Here is a 23,151-nt window from a genome sequence, read left to right as displayed (position 1 = left end):
AACACTTTTATTAAATCTGTAATTCACACATGTAGTTATGTAATTCAAGTATTAGGAGGACAGTCCTGTTGGTTTAATTCCATTAATCCTATTGAAATTAAAAGGAGACCTGGGTGAAGAGAGTGAGTAGTTTATTACTGAGATTTATGGGCAAAAACCTGAGTTTCAAATCTCAGGTTACAAATGCACACTGGTGTACATCAAGTGAATAATTCAGTAGTGCGTGATCAGAGTTCATGGCATAAACATTTGCCAAGAAACCTGTTTACTGGCAGTTGAACATTAACAAGACTATGGTGCGGTAATTGCTTTTAAGCAGATCTCCTTGGCTGACCATGTATTTGCATTAGTAGTTATCATTTACTTTTGGCAGTACCCAAAGTGTGCAGAATGTTAACAAAACCCCAGAAGGAGCCATTGATACGTGCCTTGTAACACTTAGGAATGGAATGCAGAGGCAGATACTGAAATGAAATCATCAGCAGAATGTGGTTCCCAGGAGCGTGGGCATTGTTATCCTTTGATTTTGATTTAAGCAAATTTTATCTCTAGTTACTCATCCAGTCTATCATCATGGATGGAACTTGTACAAATATTTATAATTACATATCATACCAAATAAATGTCAGCCCAGAAACCTGCTGACATTTGCTTTGCAAAACAAAATGTAAAAAAAATGAAAATATTTAAGAACAGAGGAAGAGTCCTTATGATTTTATCACTCTCTCTGTACTGGAAAGCAGGTCACTTTTGGGGGGGAAGACTGCAGAACTAAATGAAGTCCAGCTAATACCACATAGATTTCTAAGATCTTCACGAAAAGTGGAACTCTTGCTCAGTTTTTTCTTTGCCTTTAAAGAAGATAGTATTTATTTGAAGAACAGAGCTGATGGTCACAGGCAATACACGTGTGTTACTGCAGGAGTACCTGACAGTATGCATACACTTACACAGTAGCACATTTAAATAACATTAAAGCCTTTCCTTGATTTCCCCAGTCTCACTAAGACTTAGACCTCCATTACTTAATCTCCTAGTCCCAGCCAGTTGACCATTTGAATGTCTTTTGCCACCTCACACCAGTCCTGAAGGAACTGGGAGGTAGTAGCATTAGTAGTTTCTCTTCATGGGATTGTTTTACTCAGTGTTATAATGAGTGTCTTTTAAATGAATTTAGATGTTACTTCATTAATAGAAATTGTTTACTTTACCTATCCTGCTTCCAAAACATTTATATATTAACAGACCACCGAAGTTCACCTTATTGCTTTATTTTGGGTAAACAGTGTGCTGGAGGAGAATTACGTGAGAACAATACATGCTTTGTGAAATTGAAAAATAAAGTTACTCTCCTTTTGATATCTTGCAGCCTTGGGGAGCTCCGTTTAACCCCTGCCAGTCCTTCTCTGTGGGGGCTCCACAGAAACAAACTGGGTTACAGGCAGTGCATGCAACCAGTGAACAGGGAAAATCCAAGGCAATAGGAGCAAGTGTGCACTCTCTTGTGAAGAGGTGGTTCTCACACGGCTCGCTTTGCCCCCGCAGCTGATGTTCCCACCCTTGCGGTACAAGAATTGAGGCAATGAAAGAGCAACAGAGGCGAGGACATGTGTAGTTCTTGGTGGCGTTGAAAGGAAATGAATCCCAAAGTCTAGGCTAATCACCCTAACCACATAATTATCCTTTCTCAAATGATACGGGGTTGTTTCATCAACTAAAAGGCATTCTAGCTGTACAAATTTTGCAATAAAAGATGCCACATTGTTAATGTGGATTACTAGTTATATTTTATTACAGTTGTATGAAGTGTAGGACTTCAGAGTCACAGAGCAGAGTCCTTTATAATTGGGCTGTTCTCAGATTTGGCAATTCTTTTCCATGCTATAAAAAGAGATCCATAGATCTGGGAACTACCATCTCAGTTTTATTTTTGTAGTATCTTTTGGTGCTGATCATCCCACTGAGATTTCAGTTGGAGAACCAGCCTCCTTAGTTTTTACCAGCCAGGTAACGTTAGATTGCTTTTAACTCTACTGAATTGGATTATAATGCTATTCAAAGCAGCAAAAAATCTCAGATGGAAGCATTTAATTGCAATCCCCAGTGTTTACTTTAGGAAAAAAAAACCAAAACCAACAACAAACTATTTCACAACTGGATGTTCTGCTTTCCAGCACAAGTTTAGCCCTCTGCATCTTTTTTATAATTTCATTTTAGTTTACTTGGAAAAGAGCAGGGTTACAAAATCAAAACAAACAGACCAACTTTAATGTATATTTGCTGTCTGTGGAATTGTTGCCAGAGCTTAAATAAAAATAGCCAGCATACTCTTCTATCCTGACCTTAAATAGCATTTCTTTAATATGGCTGAAAAATGTTAAAGTGCACTTTAAAAGTAATTCTTTGAAGCACACAAGATTTGTATGGTTGGGTTTTTTTCCGCTGTGTCTTTTTTAACAAGGGTTTCTATTACTTGAATACTGATTTTATGGTTGGACTCGATCTTAAAAGTATTTTCCAACCCAAATGATTTTATGATTTATAAAGGCAGTTACCTGTATTACATTTGTAACTTTAGGCGCCACTGAAGACAGACTGTGTCAACAATGGTCTTGTTTTTCCACGAGTCAGCGGCCAGTGGAAAACAAGGGAACAGAACAACTTCACAAGAAAGAAAAAAGTGAAGCCTGAGTAACATTCAGGGAAGATTTTCTGTTTGGTCCAATTAAATGTGTAAGGTTTAATCAATGTTACTCAGTTCAAAGAAAGTACTTTCCTTCCCAAAGGTAAAATAATACACTACACAAATAGTTGTGGGTTTTCCTGTTTGCTTTTGGCACAACAGAAATTTGACTGCTCTCTGTAATGAAGAAGTGTGGACTGCTAAACCAGTTAAGTGTATGGTAACAGCACAGTTTAACATTTGGAAAGCTGTTAAATTGGCTTAAAGCTGTATTTAGGACCTGTTCCTTCCATCATGAGGTAAAAGGTATGTCTCACTCTGTCAGGACACCATTTGAAAACCTTCAGAAGATCCAAGATCATACCTTGGTAAAAATTTATTGAGACTCTCTTTATTGTTAAGTCACTTACCAAGTTTCTTTTGTGAGATCTTTAGATTTCAATTGAGTTATTTCCAATTTGATTACCCAGCTGAACTGCTGACACTGATTTCTACTTTCTTTCAACCTCAAATTCAACAGAAAACTAAGGATTAACCTTCCTGTCACAAAGCACTGAAGGGCCACCCAGAAGGCTACAGCCAACAGGTTTTTGCACTTGTATAGCTATCAGTCTCCTGCTCCTGTGACAGTTACTTCATGTCTGTAGCATGTGTGTATAATACACCGTACTCAAACCAGTCAAGTCCAGCTTTGCAGTCATTCACCCGAGTAGGCAGTGTGGGTCACGGCAAGGTCTTGGGTAGGTACAGCAGCTGCACAAAGCTGCTTCTGTTTGACCGCTTTTGTCTAAGTCTTACCTACCCATTCCAAACTTGCTATTGCAGCTAAATTACTGCAAGGGAACTATTTCCTTTTGGTTTAGTCATGAACATAACCATAGCAAATCCTACATTGTATGTTTTAATTTTAAAGCCTAGACTAGGATACCAAGAGCAGCAGTAACCTACATTTTAAGCTTTCCTAAGAACCTATACCTTATCGTTGACTACTCAATAGGAGTTTAAACCTTAATTTCCCCATAAACTCAGTCAGACATCTTAAAGTACACACTATTCAGATGTAACAGCTAGCTAAAAGGATCCAAGTTCCTGTAAATTTTAGATTAGAAACTTAAAGTACTTTATGCGTGACCAAAATTGGGGTAAGCTAGTAGTTATGATTTCTGATTGTTCAATCAATTAAAAAAAAACCCAAACCTTATCACACAAAAATTATGTTCTCCAGATAAAAGCAGAGGAAAACAGTAAATGGAAGACTGTATTTACTTCCAAATTGTCTCGTTGAGGCACCTGACCAACACAAGCCATACACTGCTGAAAGCCGGTCTCTCCTCAGTAATCACCGAGGAACAGCCTGATACGGTGCCCTGTGCTGTAGAACATGTGATGTCAACAGCCATTTTTTCTGCAATAAATTCTATGAGCAACATAGAAAATGTGAGGGAGTGATTTTTGGGTATCTATCTGAACTATTGTATGTGAAAACAAGGGTATGACAGATTGTCCTTTGAACATGGCATGGAAACTTGTCTCTACAATTTGAAGGTTCTTTTTAAAAGTGAGTTAGGAGCTGAATTTTCAGAGACAAAGCTGCAGACAGATGTCTACCAAAGCCTTCAAAAGCATCTAGTTACCATTGCAAAAAAAGCACAAAACTCGCATTAAAGTGGTTTTGCACTCCATGGAAATAGTTATCAGGGAAAAAAAAAAATACATGAATATGAAAGGTAGAGCATCCTGGTTATTCTGCATTTTTCATGTCCATTCCTGATTTCAATGCTGTGCGTAAGTTAAGCAATTTTTCCCTTTATAAATGGTATTAAAATAGATTATTTTATGGGTGAAAAGTACTTTGATACTTGACAAAATAAAGTGCTATATACATTTTCTTAAGCGAGTGATAATATTGATGAGGAGAGTAACTTTGCTCATACAGTTTGGTGGTGTCACACAAGGGATTCAGCAGGTAGAGTGAAGTGCTGGCATGGTGCTACATACACTGACCGTTCCAAAACCAGGGGAAGCCAGCAGCCCAGCTCAGACGTTGGCCTGCCTGCCAGCCACAAGGCAGATACAGACATACACCGAGCAGAAGGTGAATATAGTTATTGGTAACAATTTTTAAAGATTTCTATTTTATAAGGCTGTAAGGAGAATTGTGAAGATAGCCAGATAAGGTCCGTGCCATCAGCCAGCTTTTCCCTCTCGTGCCTCACTCACCGATATCTGACAGAAACCCGCTACCCCAGAGACTCTGTCGCATTTGAGTGAGTCTGGCTCACACACCTGTTGGGGAGAAAATAAAAATTTCTAATTCATATTGAATTAATTCACTGCATTCCAAAGTTATTTGAGGGGTTTGGATGATGACAGTGTTAAAATTATTCTGCATTTTCTAGGACAAATCTGTTGATGTTTTTCAAGGTTTCTTCAAGAGATGCAGGCTTTACATTTCTAATCATCAGTAACTACTTTGCTTTTAAACTTTCCTATCACAATACTGACTAGATCATTTGGAATATGAGGAGACAAGGGAGCAAGCTTGCATACTACAGTAATTTTTATACTTCATCTATTTATGAATTTATTATGAAAAATATTTTTAAACATATGAAACCTGCTTTTTGTTTTGAATTCTAGCAAAGTAGTGGATACATTGTACTGTGTATCATTAAAAAGGTTAATTAAAGTAAACATTTGGCAATTAACTATCTTTTCTTGTTATTTTATGCATGTACCTTGCTGTGGTTTATTATCAGAAACAAAATCAAGCCTTAAGAAATTATGTATCCTGTTGTACAGTGCTGCATGGTCTTCTACTTTTACACAAGATCCAATCTAATGTGCTCTTTATTAAACAAACAGTGCTTAACTCTCTTCCTCTTACCCTTACCACTGCCCCTCATGTACATAAATGCATGCACATCAAGCTGTTTCCAATCAGTGAGCTCTCCAGCAGAACTGGCTGGAAGATTAAGAATGAAAACCAAAGTCCTCAGTGTTGGAGAAGTGCAAATAATTTTTTCAGTGCTTACAATTAAGTGTAAACAATGTAGTTACAACTGTACCTTCCCAAGGGAACATTTAGATCCTGGATGGTATTTAATTGCTGTAAATTAAACAAAGCAACACCCCTTTCTTTTTGCTTGGCTCTTAAATTCTAATGTCAGTAGGTGAGCATTTTTGATCTGCAGGAGCCAAATATTGAATTACATGGTTCTGTATTCAGTCTGCTGCTTCAATAACAGCCTCAGATTCCAAACCAGCAATCAGTGGTTTTCAATGAAATGGCCGTGCTCTAAATCCATTCCTTCGAGTGCTGGATATAGCTGAATTCAGTAGTTAATTATCTTAAAATGACACATTACTACTGAAACCTTCTGGATGTAACCATACACGTCAGTGGTGTGCACAGCACTGGAGAGAATCGGTGTAAGAGAGAAACAATGCAAGGGTCATACTTAACATCTACCTACTCTTCATAGGTATCGACCTTTGTTTTTCATGTACTTCACATACGTTCCACACATCTCTAGTATAGTTTCTAAATCTGGATGGGGAAAAAAACAACATACCCAAAAAACACAAAGGGAAAAGCAAGTTGTGAATTCCAAGGCTGTGATATGAGACAAAATGTAACAGTTTACACAAAGCTGTGTTTCATTTATGTAAATAATACCATCTTTGCACCCCCCCAAAGCCCAGCCCAAACCCTACATATGTTCTTCTGTATTCTTCCAGTTTAATAGATCCTGGGCTTAAATACCTCAACTCTGCAAAGCACGTGGTCCCGTATGGGTCAAGCTGTCTTTTGTGGGAAGTTTCTGATCACCTCCACTTGCTCTGCAGAGCAGTCACCAAGCCCCTCCGCTGGATTCCTGCTGGATGAAGCCGAATGCACTCCCAATGGAGCTCTGAAAACCATGTGGTGGGTTTCAGTACCACACTGACAGCCAGCAAGCTTAGTGAAAACATTCAATTTAGAGGATCTTTTTCAATACTCTTACCAACAGTCACCTGCCAATCCTGCCACATTGCAGAGGCTGAGTACCGCTGAAATATTTTTCATTTTTCTAGATATGATTCAATTACACCATATTGCAGCGTATCATCACAAGTGTGTTGCTGAAGAATGTAAGATATAGCAATGTAAGGAGGGTTGTCCCAGAAAAAAAGAAATTATCGAGCAGTTTATGGAAAGAAGTAAACTACTACAAAACACTGCAACACATTAGTGTGAATTACTCACATCTCTAAGACAGGCTGCCTGGATATGATCTTTTACTAAAAAAAATCTGCAATTTGAAAAATTATTCCATAACAAGTAGTATCAATAGGTGTAGTAGACCAATTTTATAAATGTAGGATGCGCTACAGAATATTTATTCCTTTCATTACATTTAAGAGTATTCAAGTTTTGACATGCTAAATTTCATTTTAAATGCAAGTGGGGTTTTTTATGTCGAAGAGGAGGTATATGAAAATTTGCTTTTCTTCAAATATGTCTCATACATTCCACTATCTTTAATTGAAAATTGGTTCTAAAATGAACATGTGATACTGAAGACAATACATGACTGGAGTTTAAAATACTGTCAATTTTGTATTAGCAAAAATAAGAACAGGTTGTATTTTTGAAGGTTGTTTTTGAGGGTGTGTTTTTTTAATAGAACGAAAGGTATCAAAAATAAAAACACTAGTACACAAAAAGGGCATGTTCTATTACAGGAAACTTCTGCAAGATCCTTAGAAGTATTTTAAAAGTGATTTCTGTGATCTACTTCTGCATATCCTGGTCACTAAGGTGGTTCAGCAGTACATTTTAAACTTGAAGGAAGTATTGTAACATCCAATGGCTTACCTATGCTATGACTGAAATACACTGAACATAACATATGGGAAATACTGTCTAATTCAAAGAGGTAAATGTCAAACCTGAAAACACATTAAAGACTAAGTGAAAAGCCAGGTATGAGGACATTCAAGGAAAGAAGAGCAAATGTTGAGTTTCAGTCTTTTTCTTACCTAATATAATATTCCTTCATCTCACTCTTAGCTGAATAATTGGAAAGATCTTTTTACTAAACTCATCTTTCCTCAAGAACTCTGAAAAAACACCTCGCCAGTACTAGAGACAGATTTCTTCTAAGGATTTCCATATGTTAGCTTGTTACTAAGTTTCACCATAGCAGGAAATGTTAGAAATTACAGTAGTAAATCTGACGCAATTATGACACCTTTTTTCAAAAAAAATTCTCATCTGTACTACTTCCTGAGTGAAAAGGAGGCACAAAATTAAAAGTCTGTCAGCGCAGCATCTTCATTTGTAAGACATTAAATAATAATATACAGTATCTGCTTTTCAAAGGGTCACATTAATAATAAGATGACAAAACTTTTGCTGGAATTCAGTGTAGAGTAGAGCAGGTGGAACGGAAGGTTTGCCTGAGTCACATACTAGCACCTTAGCATAAATATTTTCACCAGAAGTTTAAGCAGAAATGTAAACTGGAGCAGGACTTACTGAGGGAGGAACACCCATGCTTTTCTGCTCATTTTGCAAAGTGTGAGGAGTTTGCTACACTACTGACACCAGTAGCATTTCAAAATTCTGACTGTGGTGCAGTTGCTCACTGCACTCGGAACACGTCACTGAGGAAGCGTCTCGCTTTCAGGCTCTAGAGCTGGATCTGTGTTGTGTGGCTGCAGTACTAACTAGGGAACACACGATCTAATCCCAGTGTACCTAGCACAGCCCTGCAATGAAGCGTGGGAACATCTTGCAAGTGGATGCTACAAGGTCCTTCACATTTGGCAAGAGCTCCAGGTAAACATCCTCAACAGGAACTCACTATACTCCTTCAAATCCTTCCTTTAAAATATACTTTTCATGATACGTCACCAAAATATCTGCCTAGCTCACAAGTCTCTACTACACTAACATTTCTCTCTGTGTTTTATAGTCATACCCATGTACATTAATCATCTTTGCCCACCACCTGTGGCAACAACTGCCTATTTTTTGGTTTGTGCTGACACAGCTCCAAATCTAGCAGCACCCTCGTCCATTCCTGGTATCAGTCATACGTTCACACAAAGGATCACAGTAAAGACAGCTCAAGCAGACTCACCAGGCAACACTCACAGCCCTGTAACGCAGACACAGCCTAAATGGTCTAAGAAGGAGATAGACTAAAACCTGTCTTCCTTTCAGTTAAAAAACAGCAGCAGCTCAATTAGCAGCCGAACAGTATTTTTTTCTACATAGGCATTATAAGTTAATGCTTCCATGAGGGGTGAAGTTTAAAAACTATATACACAGTTCCTTCATGAACCTTTTGAAGCGTTCATGCATATTCTGAGGAAAAGAAAAGAAGAAAAACTGAACATTTTCCATTCTTCACCAACTTCCACATTTTATTCCTTGCTTCACTGACAGCCAGAAACCGCTTCCAGCAAAGAGCTCTGCAACGTGCTTCAGTATTGAAACAATGCAATTTCCAGCATCCTGACACTTTACAAAACTACAATCTTGACTTAGAAAGATTTGGCATACTTTGCAAATAGCTGGCGTATTACAGAAAAGTGATAAAGAAATAGGCATGTATCTGTTTATTGTACCAATAAAAGAAGGTAAAAATACACTGCTGTAATACTTTCCCAGTGAAGAAACAGCAAACAGGCTGTTTAGAGCAGTGTCCTTACACTGGATCCTGGAAGATATGCCAAAAGCTAATTAAAAAACATGATGAGTGAATGAATCAACAATCACGGCATTACAGTGGTTTGCAAATGGAGAAGACACAACAAAAAAATCTGGTTTATAGCAGCATGTTCTCTGCATGACGTTGAGTTTTCAGATTTTGATGTCAGGACAATAAGCAGTGAAGAAGTCGGCCAGGAAGTCATTTCACTGCCACCATCTGTCTACAGATGCTTTTAAGCTAGCGTTCCACTAGATCTGCAAGAGCTTGGGAAAACTTAAGACCCACAGGTTTTTGTTTGTACAATTTCCAATTTGAAAAAAACCCCAAACCAATCATAAAAACTTGACTAGCCCCCAAGGTGATGCGATGTGATACGTGTGTGTAAGTTGACTTTGTTTTTAAAACACAATTCATTGGCTTAGTTTTCCAATCTTATCTCACAAGTACACCACATACTGTGTTATAACAAATTAACACAAAAATATTTTCAAAGACATCTTTTGGATGAAAACATTTTAAAGTATTTTACAAAAATAACGTAAAATACATTACTTTTTTTTTTTTAATGAACAGCTATAAAATCCATAACTGAACAAGATATAACATTGACACAAGATGAAATCTATCACACTAAAGGCTGGTTAATTACCACAGTGGTATGAAGTTTCAAGTAAATTACTAGGCATTTTTTCCCAAACAGTAGTCACTCATTCAGTGGAAAAGTCCAGCTAACAGAAATGCCTGAAATGTAACTGCTAAAGTTTGCTAAGACTCTAAATTTCTCAAAAAAAAGTGCAGATAAAAAGGCCAAGGCAAAAAGGCCAGATATTATGCCACACTGGATACCCAATGTTAGCCGCTGTCCTTGCATGACCGTGTTCAGCTCAGTTGGAGTTCCAAAAATGGTGTTAACAAGTCAGCCTTCTCCACCTTACATGGGCATTTCTACAAAGGCTTCACATGTCAGAGCAGAAAGGAGAGGTAGCAGCTCCAGACACGTGGGAAAACAGACAAAAAGAAAGGCTGCAGAGTTATAGTGAACAAGTATAAAGTAGTAGAACAGGCTTGAACTTTGCTCGAATTTGAAGGAGAACTCATTACTTGCAGAATATCAAGCAGTAATACATGTTGTGCTCTGTATCAGCCAATTTGTAACTGTGTGACTGACCCCAGCAGCACAATCCGATATCCTGAAGATCCCCAGTACCTAGAAGCTAAATCTTTCAGCAAACAAAAGAAGGTACCGGCACGTGGGAATTTAAGTACCAGTAACACGCATAGGCTACTATGAAAAATTGCTATTAAAATTCCTAACATAATGAATAGGGGGACAATAAAGGGCAACTAAAGCAAGAAATTACATAGTTCAAAGTACTTTAAAAAGCATTATAGATATTTAATATACTTATATTAAGTATATTAATATACCTAAGTATACTAAGTATGCTTAATGTAAGATTGTATTAATTTAAAAGTTAAAAATTTTAGAAAGCAGCAGTTTGTTTTTTGGGAAAAAAAAAAAAAAAAAGCATAGCACTGAGTAGTCCTTAAGAAACCATGTCACCTCAATCAGGTGCAAAGTTCTCCAGCTGGAAGACCAGGTTTACAGCAGCATCAACATCTGGTACAATATGATCCGGTTCCACTAAACCAGGATCAAATCTAAAATCTCTGTGACCATGGAACACTGTTTCAGTCACACTCTCCCAGGTATCCAAGGGCACCTCGGTGTGAGGGTTGTAAACCCCAGTACAAACCAGAACAGACCTACAGTTGGCAGCAGCTGCAGATGCTAATTCATTCTCCCAGCTGTTGCCTACTTCATCATCCTGAGAGAGAGTCACAGGTCCTCTGCCACCGGCGACTTTGGCCTGAATCCGTGACTTTGAACCTTTTCTGGAGTTCTCTTCAAGATAACGATTGTAAAGGTTAGCACCATAGACATCGGTCATCAGATTGTCTCTGGAAATATAAGAAAGTGTAGTCAGCAGTGCAATTGTAGTCGTCCAATTTCAGTGTACGAAAGATATTTTTACAGTTCCAGTTTAACAGTTTATGTTATACTTTATGTGGAATTATGCAGATAGGAACAAATCCAATCCTATAGCTATTTTATTACAGCACTTTCATCAAGCATGACACATGATAAAAGTAACTCTCCATATTGAAATTGCAGATAGCAGCAGGGGGAGGGTATTAGCAGTCCATGAATGAGCTTATTATATTTCCCAACATCTTGGAGATTCTGGAACAGTCTTTAACACAATACAGTTTTATCTCTTTCTATGGAAAGGATTCTGTGATGTGACAGCACACATAGTAGCATATGACCAAGCTTAACAACCTCACAAATAAATTCTAGCTCTACATTCCCTAATAACTGCCATTTACTCAAAGCTTGTTATACCAGTGTTATACCAGTAAACCTAATAAAACAAAATTTTTTTGCATGCAAATCCTTTTGTTAGATTTACACAGCCTACTACAGAAATTAAAAAAAAAAATTTAAAAAATCAGGAGAAATCTTAGTTGCATATAAACCACTTTTTGTGCTTCTGCAGAAGTAACACCTAGAAAGAGCAAGTATTAATTTTCAAGATTAGAAACAGTGAGGCTCAAAATCATCATAAAAAGTACACCAAAGCACCCAGAACATTAGGTGGTCCCAGCGGCATGAGAAAGAAACTTTTTCTTTGCTGGTATTTATGTTGCGAATCATTTCCCACAATCCTCATTAGAGGCGCAGTATCTTACCCGACAGCATAAAGAGTTTGGATAGGTTGCTTCCACTGCCGCTCTGCTGCTTGCGCCCTGATGAGGTATTCCGCATACTGGTAGGTCAGTTTGCTAGGTTTGCCCATTAAGGCCTCGTATTTCAGATCTTTGCCAGTGATCTTCTTGTAAATGTTTTCCAAACAAACCATGAATGTTCCATGCCCAAACCTACGCAGATATAAAGACAAATGAAATGATATTAAGTACAGATTTAAAAAAAAAAGGCTTTTTTATTGCATGAACTTATAGGAATAGATAATATCCTGTAACTATCAAATTTCCCCCAGTTTTCATGCAACATTTACACAGCTATTTCACTGAAAACTAAGTGCCGACTAGCTGGACCATAAACACCACAATATACACGTTACTGGGACAGCACAATGGACATACTAATTTTTAAAATGTAGCAACGGTTTGTGTTAGTGTTACTTGCATTTAAGCAGATACCCTAGTTACAAAACCCATGCTTCTTGAAATAGTGCCTAGTCTGTGACCTACTCTCTGCAGTGCCCTAACAGAATCAGCTGAATTAACAAAGAGGAGAAATGGAAAAGGAAAGTTAGCAGACAGAAGGAAAATGATCTCTCCTTAAACACAAAGGTATACCAAAATCCACAAAAATCTACAGGTTTAAGAATCTTTTTTTTATTGGCTAAGTTTCTCCACAGCAGCACGAAATATTAACTTCTAAATTGTATTTCTAAGTCTTCCATATCATTGTGAATTCTATGTTTACATACGGTATTTAAATAATGCATCAGAAATGTTATTTTGTTCATATTTTGTCTGGAAACAAAGTACCTTCACAGGTTTCTCTAAAAAAAACAGAGGCAAAGGAGGATCAAGGAACAAACAGCACGGTTTTGAGAACTCAGTTATTTTGATCAAGGTGCAAACAGTGATGATGGGTCATCAACCAAGCCAGTAAACCAGTAATTTAGAAGATGTAATCTCAGGATGGAAAAAAGCAGTTTTACTTCATTACTGAAGTCAGGGTGTGGGATTAGGGGTGAACTAATACAAATCACCTGAGAATATCACATTACAAAAAACACCCCAAGAATAAAAAGTTGCTATGCAACAATTCTATATATAGTAATAAATTACACGTACTACTTCTGAAGAGCTGCTAGGTAACTTCTAATGCACACAGATTAATGCATCTGCTCAAACCCGGTATTTACAGCCTAAGAAACACCCAAAACACCAATATAATGTGCATCAGAAGCTGGTAGACATATACGAGGTGTACTAATAAAGAAATTAAGTCTCTAGTTGCCTAGAAATCAAAATAGTCTTGTAAGGAAAAATGCTACAAAGAAGGAAGCAGCTGGAGCACTTTCAAATGTAGTACAGAATTAGCTTTTATGAATTCCAAATTAACCCTTCATTCCCTCTCTCCACCCTGTTTGTCGCTTTGCATTGTGAAATACTAATAAATAAGCATAAAATTATTGCCAGTGATTACTAGCAACAGCTTAAAACAACTTAGCCATCGCATTATATTCCAATAGTGAAGGTAACAGCACTGACAGATGCGACCTTGTCAAACTCAAAGATAAAACCCCTAACTTTATACTGGATCTTTCCCAAGGACTCAACTGAAACAACTATCTTATTCACTGTAGAAATACTGGTTGCCTTACTCTATCCTGAAACTATCATATGTTTGGCTGATATGTCTTTTTTTTTTTTTTTTTATGTTTGTGTTTATGTCTTTTGCCAACATGCTAATCAGACATGCTAAACATCTTTGCATCCAGGCAAGGATATCTGACAAGATCATGGACAGCGATCAAGTCACAATAAGAAATACTTCTATTTCAGTGTATGCTCAAATTTTAGACTGAGGGGAAGGGAGGGGAAACAACTATCAAAGAACTACCTTCTATTGAAAACAAAATCAAACAAAACCACTATGAGAGATCATGCCACCTCGTTCTGTGTGTTCCAATCGATTTTTCTTAGGTTCCTTAAAGAGCTCACTATATTGTCCTCAGCTCAAAAACACTCACTGCTTTCAACTAGCAGGATCAATTCTTCACCCTGCCAGAAACTGTAGGGTGGAATGGAGAAACACCAAAGAAGGATCTAAGGAAATAAAACAATGGCCCTGATAGTTTTGTTTGTGGGGTTTTTTTCATTTAAACTGAGACTCTGAGGTCCTCAGGCAAAAACCTGTCTTTCCCCACTCTTCTGGGAGCTGGGAAACAAAAAGATCTAGGCTTAAAAGCAGTTTTATCTTGAGTAACTGATTTCCCGAGTGCAACAACGTAGACAGTAACAAGGCAGCATTTGCTGAAAGCGCTTTGCTTTAGAGACATTGTATTCAAAGCTGAGACCCAAATATATCATGACATACACATGTGTTATAATTGCACTTACCTCGGAGACTGTGCTTCAGCTACCCACATCAGATCCATATTACAGGCAAGTACAGGAATGTGAGGGTAATTTTCACGGTGATACGGATTTCCAGGATAGCCACTTGTCAGCAAAACATCTATTATCAACTGGAGGTTGGTTTCCCATCTGACAGGCTCCCCAAACAAAACAACAGCTACAAGAACAAGAATTACAGAACAGTTACAGAATTAGTTAACAGGGCACCAAAACTTGGTCTAAAGAGACTGAACAAGCAACTTGATTTAACCATGAACTGCTGAAATAGTCACACTAACTTTAACTTAGGGTTTTAATATGTTACACACCCATTCATTCACAGAAAACCTCAGAAGTAACAAGACCCCACAGAAAAATCTACAGGTTTAAGAATTTTTTTTTATTGGCTAAGTTTCTCCACAGCAGCACTAAATATTAACTTCTAAATTGTATTTCTAATTCTTCCATACCTTTGTGAATTCTCTTTACATACAATACTTAAAATAATGCATCAGAGATGTTATTTTGTTCATCTTAAAAATTTGAGTGTTGTTTTTAGACATTTTTCTGCTCTCCAGCAATAATCTGACATGGATTTTTTCAAACCCTGAAGTCCAGTTTCTACTTTCCTGTACTTCGGATGGGATGAGAGTGAATATAGTGTGCTGAAACAAGATGCTTCTCACACTACAACTCTGAAGTGACCATCCCGACTACTGTAAGAACAAGACCGATTATTTCTGAACACATGTCAATTCATTCATTTTTGAAAGGAAGGCAGCAATAACCTGTTAAAGAAAGATGAAAAGGAAAGCAGACCTCACCTACCTTCTGAAACTTCAAACACATGGCTGAAAACTGCACTCATTAAAAAAAAAAAACAACCAAAAAACCCAGCCATATCACACAGGATACATTCCAAATTAATGACAGATGCCATCAAAAAGGAAATTTTAGAATTGTCTCAGCCAACCTCCTGAAGTGCCCAGCAATCTAAAATTAAATTCTAATTATAAAGTACAATAAAGATATTTCCTCTATTAATGGATAGTTGCAAGTTAAATAAAGATAACTGACCCTCAATCTTGGGAAGCTCCACAGCAGAGGGGTACTGCAATAAGAAAAAAGTGAAAGTTTTCTGCAAGATTAAACATCTACTACTATTCTTAACAGAATAAATTCAAGTATAGCTCCCACAGTTGCCTTCTGCAACACTGATAGGAAATGCACTATTTCGGTATATATCTGAGGTCAGTTTACATTGAAACCTGTATTTCAATTCTCATGTGATACCTCGTGGACAACGGACAGCAGACAAGTGTGTATTCTACATTCGCTATCCTCCTGAAGCTAATTAACTTACTCTGGCAAGCGATAAAGCATCTGTTGTTTAATTTACTTGCGTATGAAAGTATGGATGTTTATTTTTCCACGGGGGTAAGAAGCCTCTAGTATTAACAAGACATTCGAAAAATAGGTTTTGAAACTTCTTTATTTCTTTGTATTCCTTTTTTTCTCTGCATTTCTTTAACACCGCTAAGAGAGAAAAATACATTGTATGACACGTAATACTTTTGCTAAACAATAAGAGTTTGCGCTTCATTATTCACTCCCTATGGTGACAAATACATTAACAGTTTCTTGAACTTCTACATCTGCATGGTTGAGAAGCAAGGCAAAAGGCGATATAACCGAGTTCCAGATTCTATGAACCACAGAGAACTTCTTGACTTCACATGGGAAAAATCCACTCTAAATACTGACCCTGAATATGTACTATGTATTTACTGTGTATGCATTCAATTCTTGAAATTCTGCATAATTCAGTGGAAATCATACTGTATGTACTGTTAATATTTAAATATATTTAAATAATGGTATAAACAAGAAAGTGAGTCCTTTGGAGAAAAATTAGTTATCTGCAAAGCATTAATCTCCCATCAAAGCAACCTCACAGCCTAGAAACAATTCCAAGACAATCTAATACTGAAGGAAAAAGCTTATTTTATCTTCCACGCATCTGAGGAAGCTAATAAGCTTTCCAAGACAGACTTTCAATGAGGTATCTGTACTAAATTCTAAGTTTTCCCACAACAGTAAGTTACAAAATCAAAGATTATGTTAAAGAATTACAACTGAAAGAAAAAATTCCTGAAAAATGCTGTAATAAAACAAAGCAGCAGAAAAGCAAAGTCAAAATACAGTGTAAGAACAATAGCATTAGCTTGGTAGTTTAAATATTGACCCTACTATAGAATGTATTCCAATGAGCAAACAAAGAATTTTAAAACAAAAATAGACACTCACCAGAACATCAGGTCTTCTGTCATGATCAACTACATCTAGCAAAGGGTGTTTCTCCCACAATGTTTCAATGGTAATAGGCTGACAGAAACCAAGGCTGGGAAAATACCAGCTAAGGATACAGAATTGCTTGTATTACAAGATTTTAAAAATCAGTAATTCCATTTTAACATATGCAGTTTCTCTGGTAAAGCAAATTATTTAGAAATGAATGCAACATATCAAAGACTGACGTTTTCTTCTGTGAGATAAAAAGATGATCATCCCATTATTTCTAAATGGGAGACCTGTGTGTCTGAAATCTTTAGACAGAAGTTATGCACAAATTTTTCTCAAAATATGAGATGAAAAGCAAGAAGCCTTTCTACACCTGCAATACAAAAAAAAAAGCAATACTTCACATAGGCACAAAAAGTTCATCTGGCAGCATGACAATACCTTGTGTAATTATTACAGGAAAGAAGTATGAGCTAGTTGAGGAAAAAACACTGTCTCCACAACCTGGCATTCCTTAGGCCATCGTAGCTGCAAATGTATTTCCAGACATGCAAACACCTTAAAGTTCAGTCGCTTGCAAAATGGTGGACTGACCAATCAGGTTTAATTATGCTCTACAGGTAGTTAAGGTAAATATTAAATCACACCAAAAAAGGGAAGGACCAAAAGGGAAAAAAATAACCCACTGATCTGCACAGTTACTGCTCTTAAAAGCTGATATATTCCATTGATTAAACTTAACAACAGGTAATCAAACTAAAACTGCTTGTTTATATAAAAAGCAGTTGTGATGCTACTCGCCATACTATGACAACTTCTTACAAAGTAAATGAAAATAAGAGCTATTTAAATATATCAGTTATACAAACTAAGTCATCTGATTTTATATTGGCACTAACACCACAGGCCATTTGTGCAGTTATTTTAAGATAAAATTATCCCGTATGAAAATGCTATCCAACAGAAAGATGTTTTTCCTATTTAGCGTCAGTCTGGTAACACACTTTTCTCTCAGTCACACCTAACAAATTTTGACAGTTCCTTCCGTAACTTTTTCTCATCTTTGTACTTGAAATTAAGCTTATACTTAAAAGTTGCATATACACTTTTCACAACTTAACATTTACACCAACTTTAATTAAAATCCCAATAAAGGAAGAAGTGCAGAAGGGAGTTACTGGAAGCATAAGCGAAGATTATGCAAAAGTTGAGGTCATTAAATTATGGTTTGAAGCTTTGATACCACCGTTAAATCAACATAATTCAAGTTCTTTTTAGTAGTTAGTGTAGAAGCAGCAAAATATTTTCAAGTATAGTTCTACTCTTGATGTTGGTTACAAACTTACCAGTGGATCTCGAGCCACTGAGCTAGAAGTCAGACATGATAAACAACAGATCAAATGCAAGGCTCTCAACCTCAAGACAGCACAACCCCTTTGTGCCTAAGCGTCATTTACATATGAGTCAAAACATAATTCTTTCTCTTTTTTCCTTTCCCATTAGAAACAGATGGAACAAAGTGAAGCAAATATCAACACACCAACAATTTTCAAAACATAAATTTGACATCATAGTATGAACAACCATTGCTTATTACTGGATTTGTAGCGTTGAAATATTTGGTCATCACTTCATCTGCAGCATCCCCTGAACTTGATTAAGGAAAATACTTTAACAGAAAGCGGTTTTGTTTTCGTTTTTTTGTTGTTGTTTTGTTTTTCTAAAAGATACTCTTGAGCAATATCAAGAAGTGGTCCTTGTCCAGACACAAGAACACATTTTTCATGATAACGTTTGAACATCCGCAGAGGACTGTGTGACATCATCACCTGATCTTGTGAAATCTGTTTGGGATTTAACAACAAAAGGAGTCTGTTGTTTTTCAGATAAGTCATTTATATGTAGATTTAATTAACAGGTGTGACAAATTCAATGAATTACAAACCAATCATACATATCTACCTAAAACCCTACCATATCATCTTCCCCTAAGTTTCACAGACTATAACATGCCAGAAAAAAAAACAACTACACATTACTGACACATTGTCATACACACCCCTTTCAGCTTCCAGAATTACTCTATTCAACATGAACACCAGGTTTTCTCTCCTAGTTTTACAGAATCACCAAATCCATTTAGAAGACAAACAGGGAAGAAGAATCAGAACTGCCCTAGTTCCAACTGTGGTCCCTTTGATAGACTGCAGCATTGATTTAATTGTATCAGAAGCCCTTCTTTTAGTTTACATATCCCCTTTCCTTGAATAGGTATAAAACCAGTAACATTATTATCCTGGAAGGATGCTATTATGAATTGCTACTTATCACCCTTACAGATCTAAAAAACCCCATGTCATTTTACCCACGACACGCAGGATTTTCTTGAAACAGGTATGTCCACATCTGCTGGCCCTTCCTGGAACAAAAGGCACTACAGAATGGACTTTATGGCTTTCTCTTAGGAATGCTACAACCATGAGAAGTCTTACTGACTGCAGTGCCCACAAATCGGGGTGGATAAGGTTTTACCACTTGTACCAAAAAGAGGCAAGAAGCTCCTGTCTTGCACATTATCACAGAAGACATTCAGCTTGCTAGAGCAGAGTTTCACGTTACTGGCACACGCTTTTCTTTATTCAGAGGGAGAAGGCAAGATTTATTCCAACAATAATGACGTTGCAAAGAAATACCATTACCATTTGCCACTGGAGAAATCAGTACCTCTACCAGTGGAAATACCACTAGCTTTGGACAGCATTTTTTACTTTTATAATACCTCCAGCAAAGCATTCCAGGAGGCTTAAGGGAAAACACATTCACCATAAGTAAATAACTAAGTAACTAAATAAGTAAAATAAGTAAATAAGTAAGTAACTGAGTAAATAGGATTTAAGTTACTCACTGGAACTCCCAGTAGGTGAGACAGCTGATCAGCTTTTTTCTGGCGAAGGCAATTCCCTGCATTAGTGACAAATACTACAGGCACCAAGAACTGTCCCCGAGAATTCACCAGCTTTTGAAAGGCTGTTTTTGCAGCAGGAATTGGAGTCTTTCCTCGTACCAGTACACCATCGATATCAAAAAGAAAACCAAAGGATGGCAGTATATTGCGCTGTAAGAAGGAAAAGAAAGAGTACATAAGTTATCCCCCTACTTAACAAGGTTTGATAAAGCTTACAATAGCCAAAGCCCAAAACAGACGCCTCCACAGAAAGAATGGATCTTTAACTTTGCAGATATTAATGTGCCTTACAGACAGTCATATGCCAAAATACCTACTGTAAGAAAAAGAGCCCTACAACTCCCTTTTCCTTATGCGCACAGTCTCATGAGTTGTATCTTGTTTTATAAGTAGTTCCAGAATGTTTCAGAAGACAGGGACAAATCAAGTTAAACTGATAAAAAGAGGTACAAAATACACACTGCTGTGCCAGCGAGACACACTTTTGATTGATGTACCCCCCCTCTATTTCACAGGTAATTTCAATACACAGAATAGTAACAAAATAAAGTACTAACAAAATAAACAAAAGTAAATTTTTCAGCAGCAGGTAGGTCTTGAATGCAAATACGGTACTTAGCTCCTCCCTTACAAGATGTGTAGATACTAACGCTGTCCCTGCTGTCACCTGTACTTTTCTGTTCCATGACAGATTCAACTACAGCTGGGGATCTGTTGTGCTCTTCATACATCGCTTCCGATTTATGAGATTTTATGTATAGCAGACTGATGCCTATTTGTAAAGTCAGCACTGCCTTAAACAAAGATGCTGTCTGAGTTACTAAAATCTGTCTCGGTGCCTGCCTTTGAAGAAGCGAAGAGCTGGATGTTGTGAGCCCAGAAAAGGAGAGCGAGGCTACATGGGGGTAAGAAAGATAAGCTGGGTGGTAAGCCTAAGCAGCAGAGGCAGAGAGGGGAGTGGCAATGAAACCATTACAGATGGCTGGAAAAGGAGGGACCAAAAAGGGTCTATAATCTAAAATTCATTTCTCTCCCAAGCCTAACATGGAATCCACGACTCTCAGGATTTATGATCCCCTCTTTCATCGTTTGATGAAAATGGAGCAAGAGATTAAGCACCAAGGCTGAGCGTGATGGGAGAACAGGTGCGGAGATGACTCCAGCCAAGGGAGGTGGGACAGCCTTCACTATTCCAGCTGTCTCGGTACACTTACTGACAGCAACACAGCCTGCTGTTCTTCCCTCACAGGGAGAAGAGCATTTTGCCTATTTAAGCAGCACTTTGTTCCTCATCAGTTATTCATCTGCTACATTTTTCCTGCAGCTGGGTACAGCACAGAGATGGACACTGCCACTGCCACCACTGTGTGAACGGCGATGCAGCTATGGACATAGCCCCGACACATTGGCTCTCGCTGCCTTTTCTGAAATCAGGGCACACAAACAACATTGGAGAATGCATGAGTTTGAGTACCTTCCCCCACAGAGCCCAATTCAATAAAGTCAACACTTTAAACGTATTGCATTACCATTGATTTGAATTAGGCAGTTGGGTTTTGTTCAGTTTCAAGTGCAAGAACTCCCCTGACGCCCCCTCCTTTCCCCCTATATAATCATCAGTCCTCTGTTTAAAAACAAAAAAACCCCACAATCGTTGTCTCCAAGTTGTCTGCAACAGTTTTAGGAATGCTACATTAGAAATAACCCAACTGCCACAGAAATGACGTTGCTGGCTTATGACAAGCATACAGTGCCTTCTCAGGCTTTGCAAACTGGTATGTGAAATTTCTGAAATTATATTGTAGTAGTTTATTATGTGCTTTTTCACATTAATTTTGCTACCTGTAAACAACGTAGATTACAAGCATGAATTTTACAGTGAACAACACTGGAGCAAAAAAGTTTCTCTTAAGTATCTAAAGAAAAAAAGCGCTAGGAAAGGAATTCAGCATATATCCAACAGAGAAATTGTCCAGAGAAGATATGGCTGCCCTCTCCCTGGATGTGTTCAAGTCCAGGTTGGATGGGGCTTTGAGCAACCTGGTCTAGTGGAAGGTATCCCTGCCCATGGCAGGGGCCTGGAACTAGATGGTCTTTAAGGTCCCTTCCAACCCAAACCACCCCGTGATTCTATGAAATAATGACATTAATAGCTATTTCATTAGTAGCTATTTTCTCCCTTTTGACCACAAAGAACAGTCTCTTCGCGACAGCAGAGACCTGCGGCGCTACAGCAGCCGAGGGGACGAGGAAAAGTCCCCGCTCCCGACCGTGCCCGACGGTAGCGCCGCCGCTCCCCTCCCGCACAGCGCCCAGCAAAAGCCGGCCCTCGGGAAGGGCGGGGTCACAGGCACTGCCGAGGAAACGGCTTCCCATGTCCCGGTGGGGCGGGAGAGCGACGATCCCTCCGGGCAGGGACCGCCGCTGCGGCTCGGGCCCGCGCTCCGCCACACCCTGGGGCGCCGGGAGGCCACGCCACGCCCAGGCCGGGTTTGGCGGCCACCGCCGCCGCCCGACGCTGAAAACGAAACCACCGGCACCCCAACCCGGTCCTGCCCGCTCCCGGTACACAACTGCTGGCCCGCGGCCCGCCCAGGGCGGCCCCTCGCTTGCTTACCTTGCTGCCGCCGCCACTCCCCTCAGCCGCCGGCGCGCCGCAGAGCCCGCTGAGCGCCGGGACCCAGAGCAGGCGCCCCGCGGCGGCGCCCCCGAGGAGAGCGCGGAGCCGCATCGGCGCCCGCCGCATCGCGGCCGCGGGAGAGACGGGAGAGGCTGAAGGGGCTTTGGGGGAGCGGCGGCAGCGCCGGGCGGCCACCTCCCCCGCCCACGCCCCTGCCGTACCCCTCCACCCGCGCAGGCCCCGCCCCGCCCTTTTTGCCGGGAAAGCAGGCCCCGCCGCACGGCCGCACGCCCCGCACCCGGCAGCACTGCCGCTGTGCTCAGGTATTACCTCATCAAGCAACGTCAAACGCACGTCACGGCAGAAACGAACATCCCCTCCCTGGCAAAGCTAAGGCCAGCCACCGAGCGAGCAGGCTTGCGGCACGAAATCTGGAGGCCTTTCTACTGGCACATGTGCGGCCAGGATTTACGCCGCCATTTCGCACCGAGGCACCCGGCACCGGGTGGTGGAGCAGCTGAGAGGTCAGCTCCGAGCCCGGAGGAGCGAGACGGCTGAGGACTGGTGGCGAGGCCAGGGGCCACCCAGAGAGCTCTGCTGCCTGACCCTCCTCGGACTCATTGGGAGGTGGCACCACAGCGGCAGCAAAGGTTGCACAAAAATTCTACTGAGGAAAGAACTAAATTTTTTTTTAATAACCAATCAGATGTTCTTT

General features: G+C 39.1%; 1 protein-coding gene across 1 annotated transcript; it reads right to left on the bottom strand.

Annotated features, from left to right (window-relative positions):
* Positions 1-9,072: 9,072 nt before the first annotated feature.
* On the bottom strand, positions 9,073-22,562 carry LOC104351722 (haloacid dehalogenase-like hydrolase domain-containing 5). Its single transcript, XM_086470456.1, has 8 exons — positions 22,434-22,562; positions 19,757-19,966; positions 18,583-18,695; positions 16,858-16,951; positions 15,628-15,661; positions 14,554-14,728; positions 12,145-12,333; positions 9,073-11,352 (listed from the first exon to the last, which is right to left on the bottom strand). The coding sequence occupies exons 1-8, from the start codon at positions 22,560-22,562 to the stop codon at positions 10,956-10,958; spliced, it is 1,341 nt and encodes a 446-aa protein (XP_086326582.1). The 3' UTR covers positions 9,073-10,955.
* Between the last annotated feature and the right edge of the window lie 589 nt (positions 22,563-23,151).

This window comes from Leptosomus discolor, chromosome 9 (genome assembly GCF_034619465.1).
Source record: "Leptosomus discolor isolate bLepDis1 chromosome 9, bLepDis1.hap2, whole genome shotgun sequence".
NCBI lineage: Eukaryota > Metazoa > Chordata > Aves > Leptosomiformes > Leptosomidae > Leptosomus > Leptosomus discolor.
Note: the sequence above shows the minus strand (reverse complement) of the source record. Positions and strands in the feature narration are given on the sequence as shown.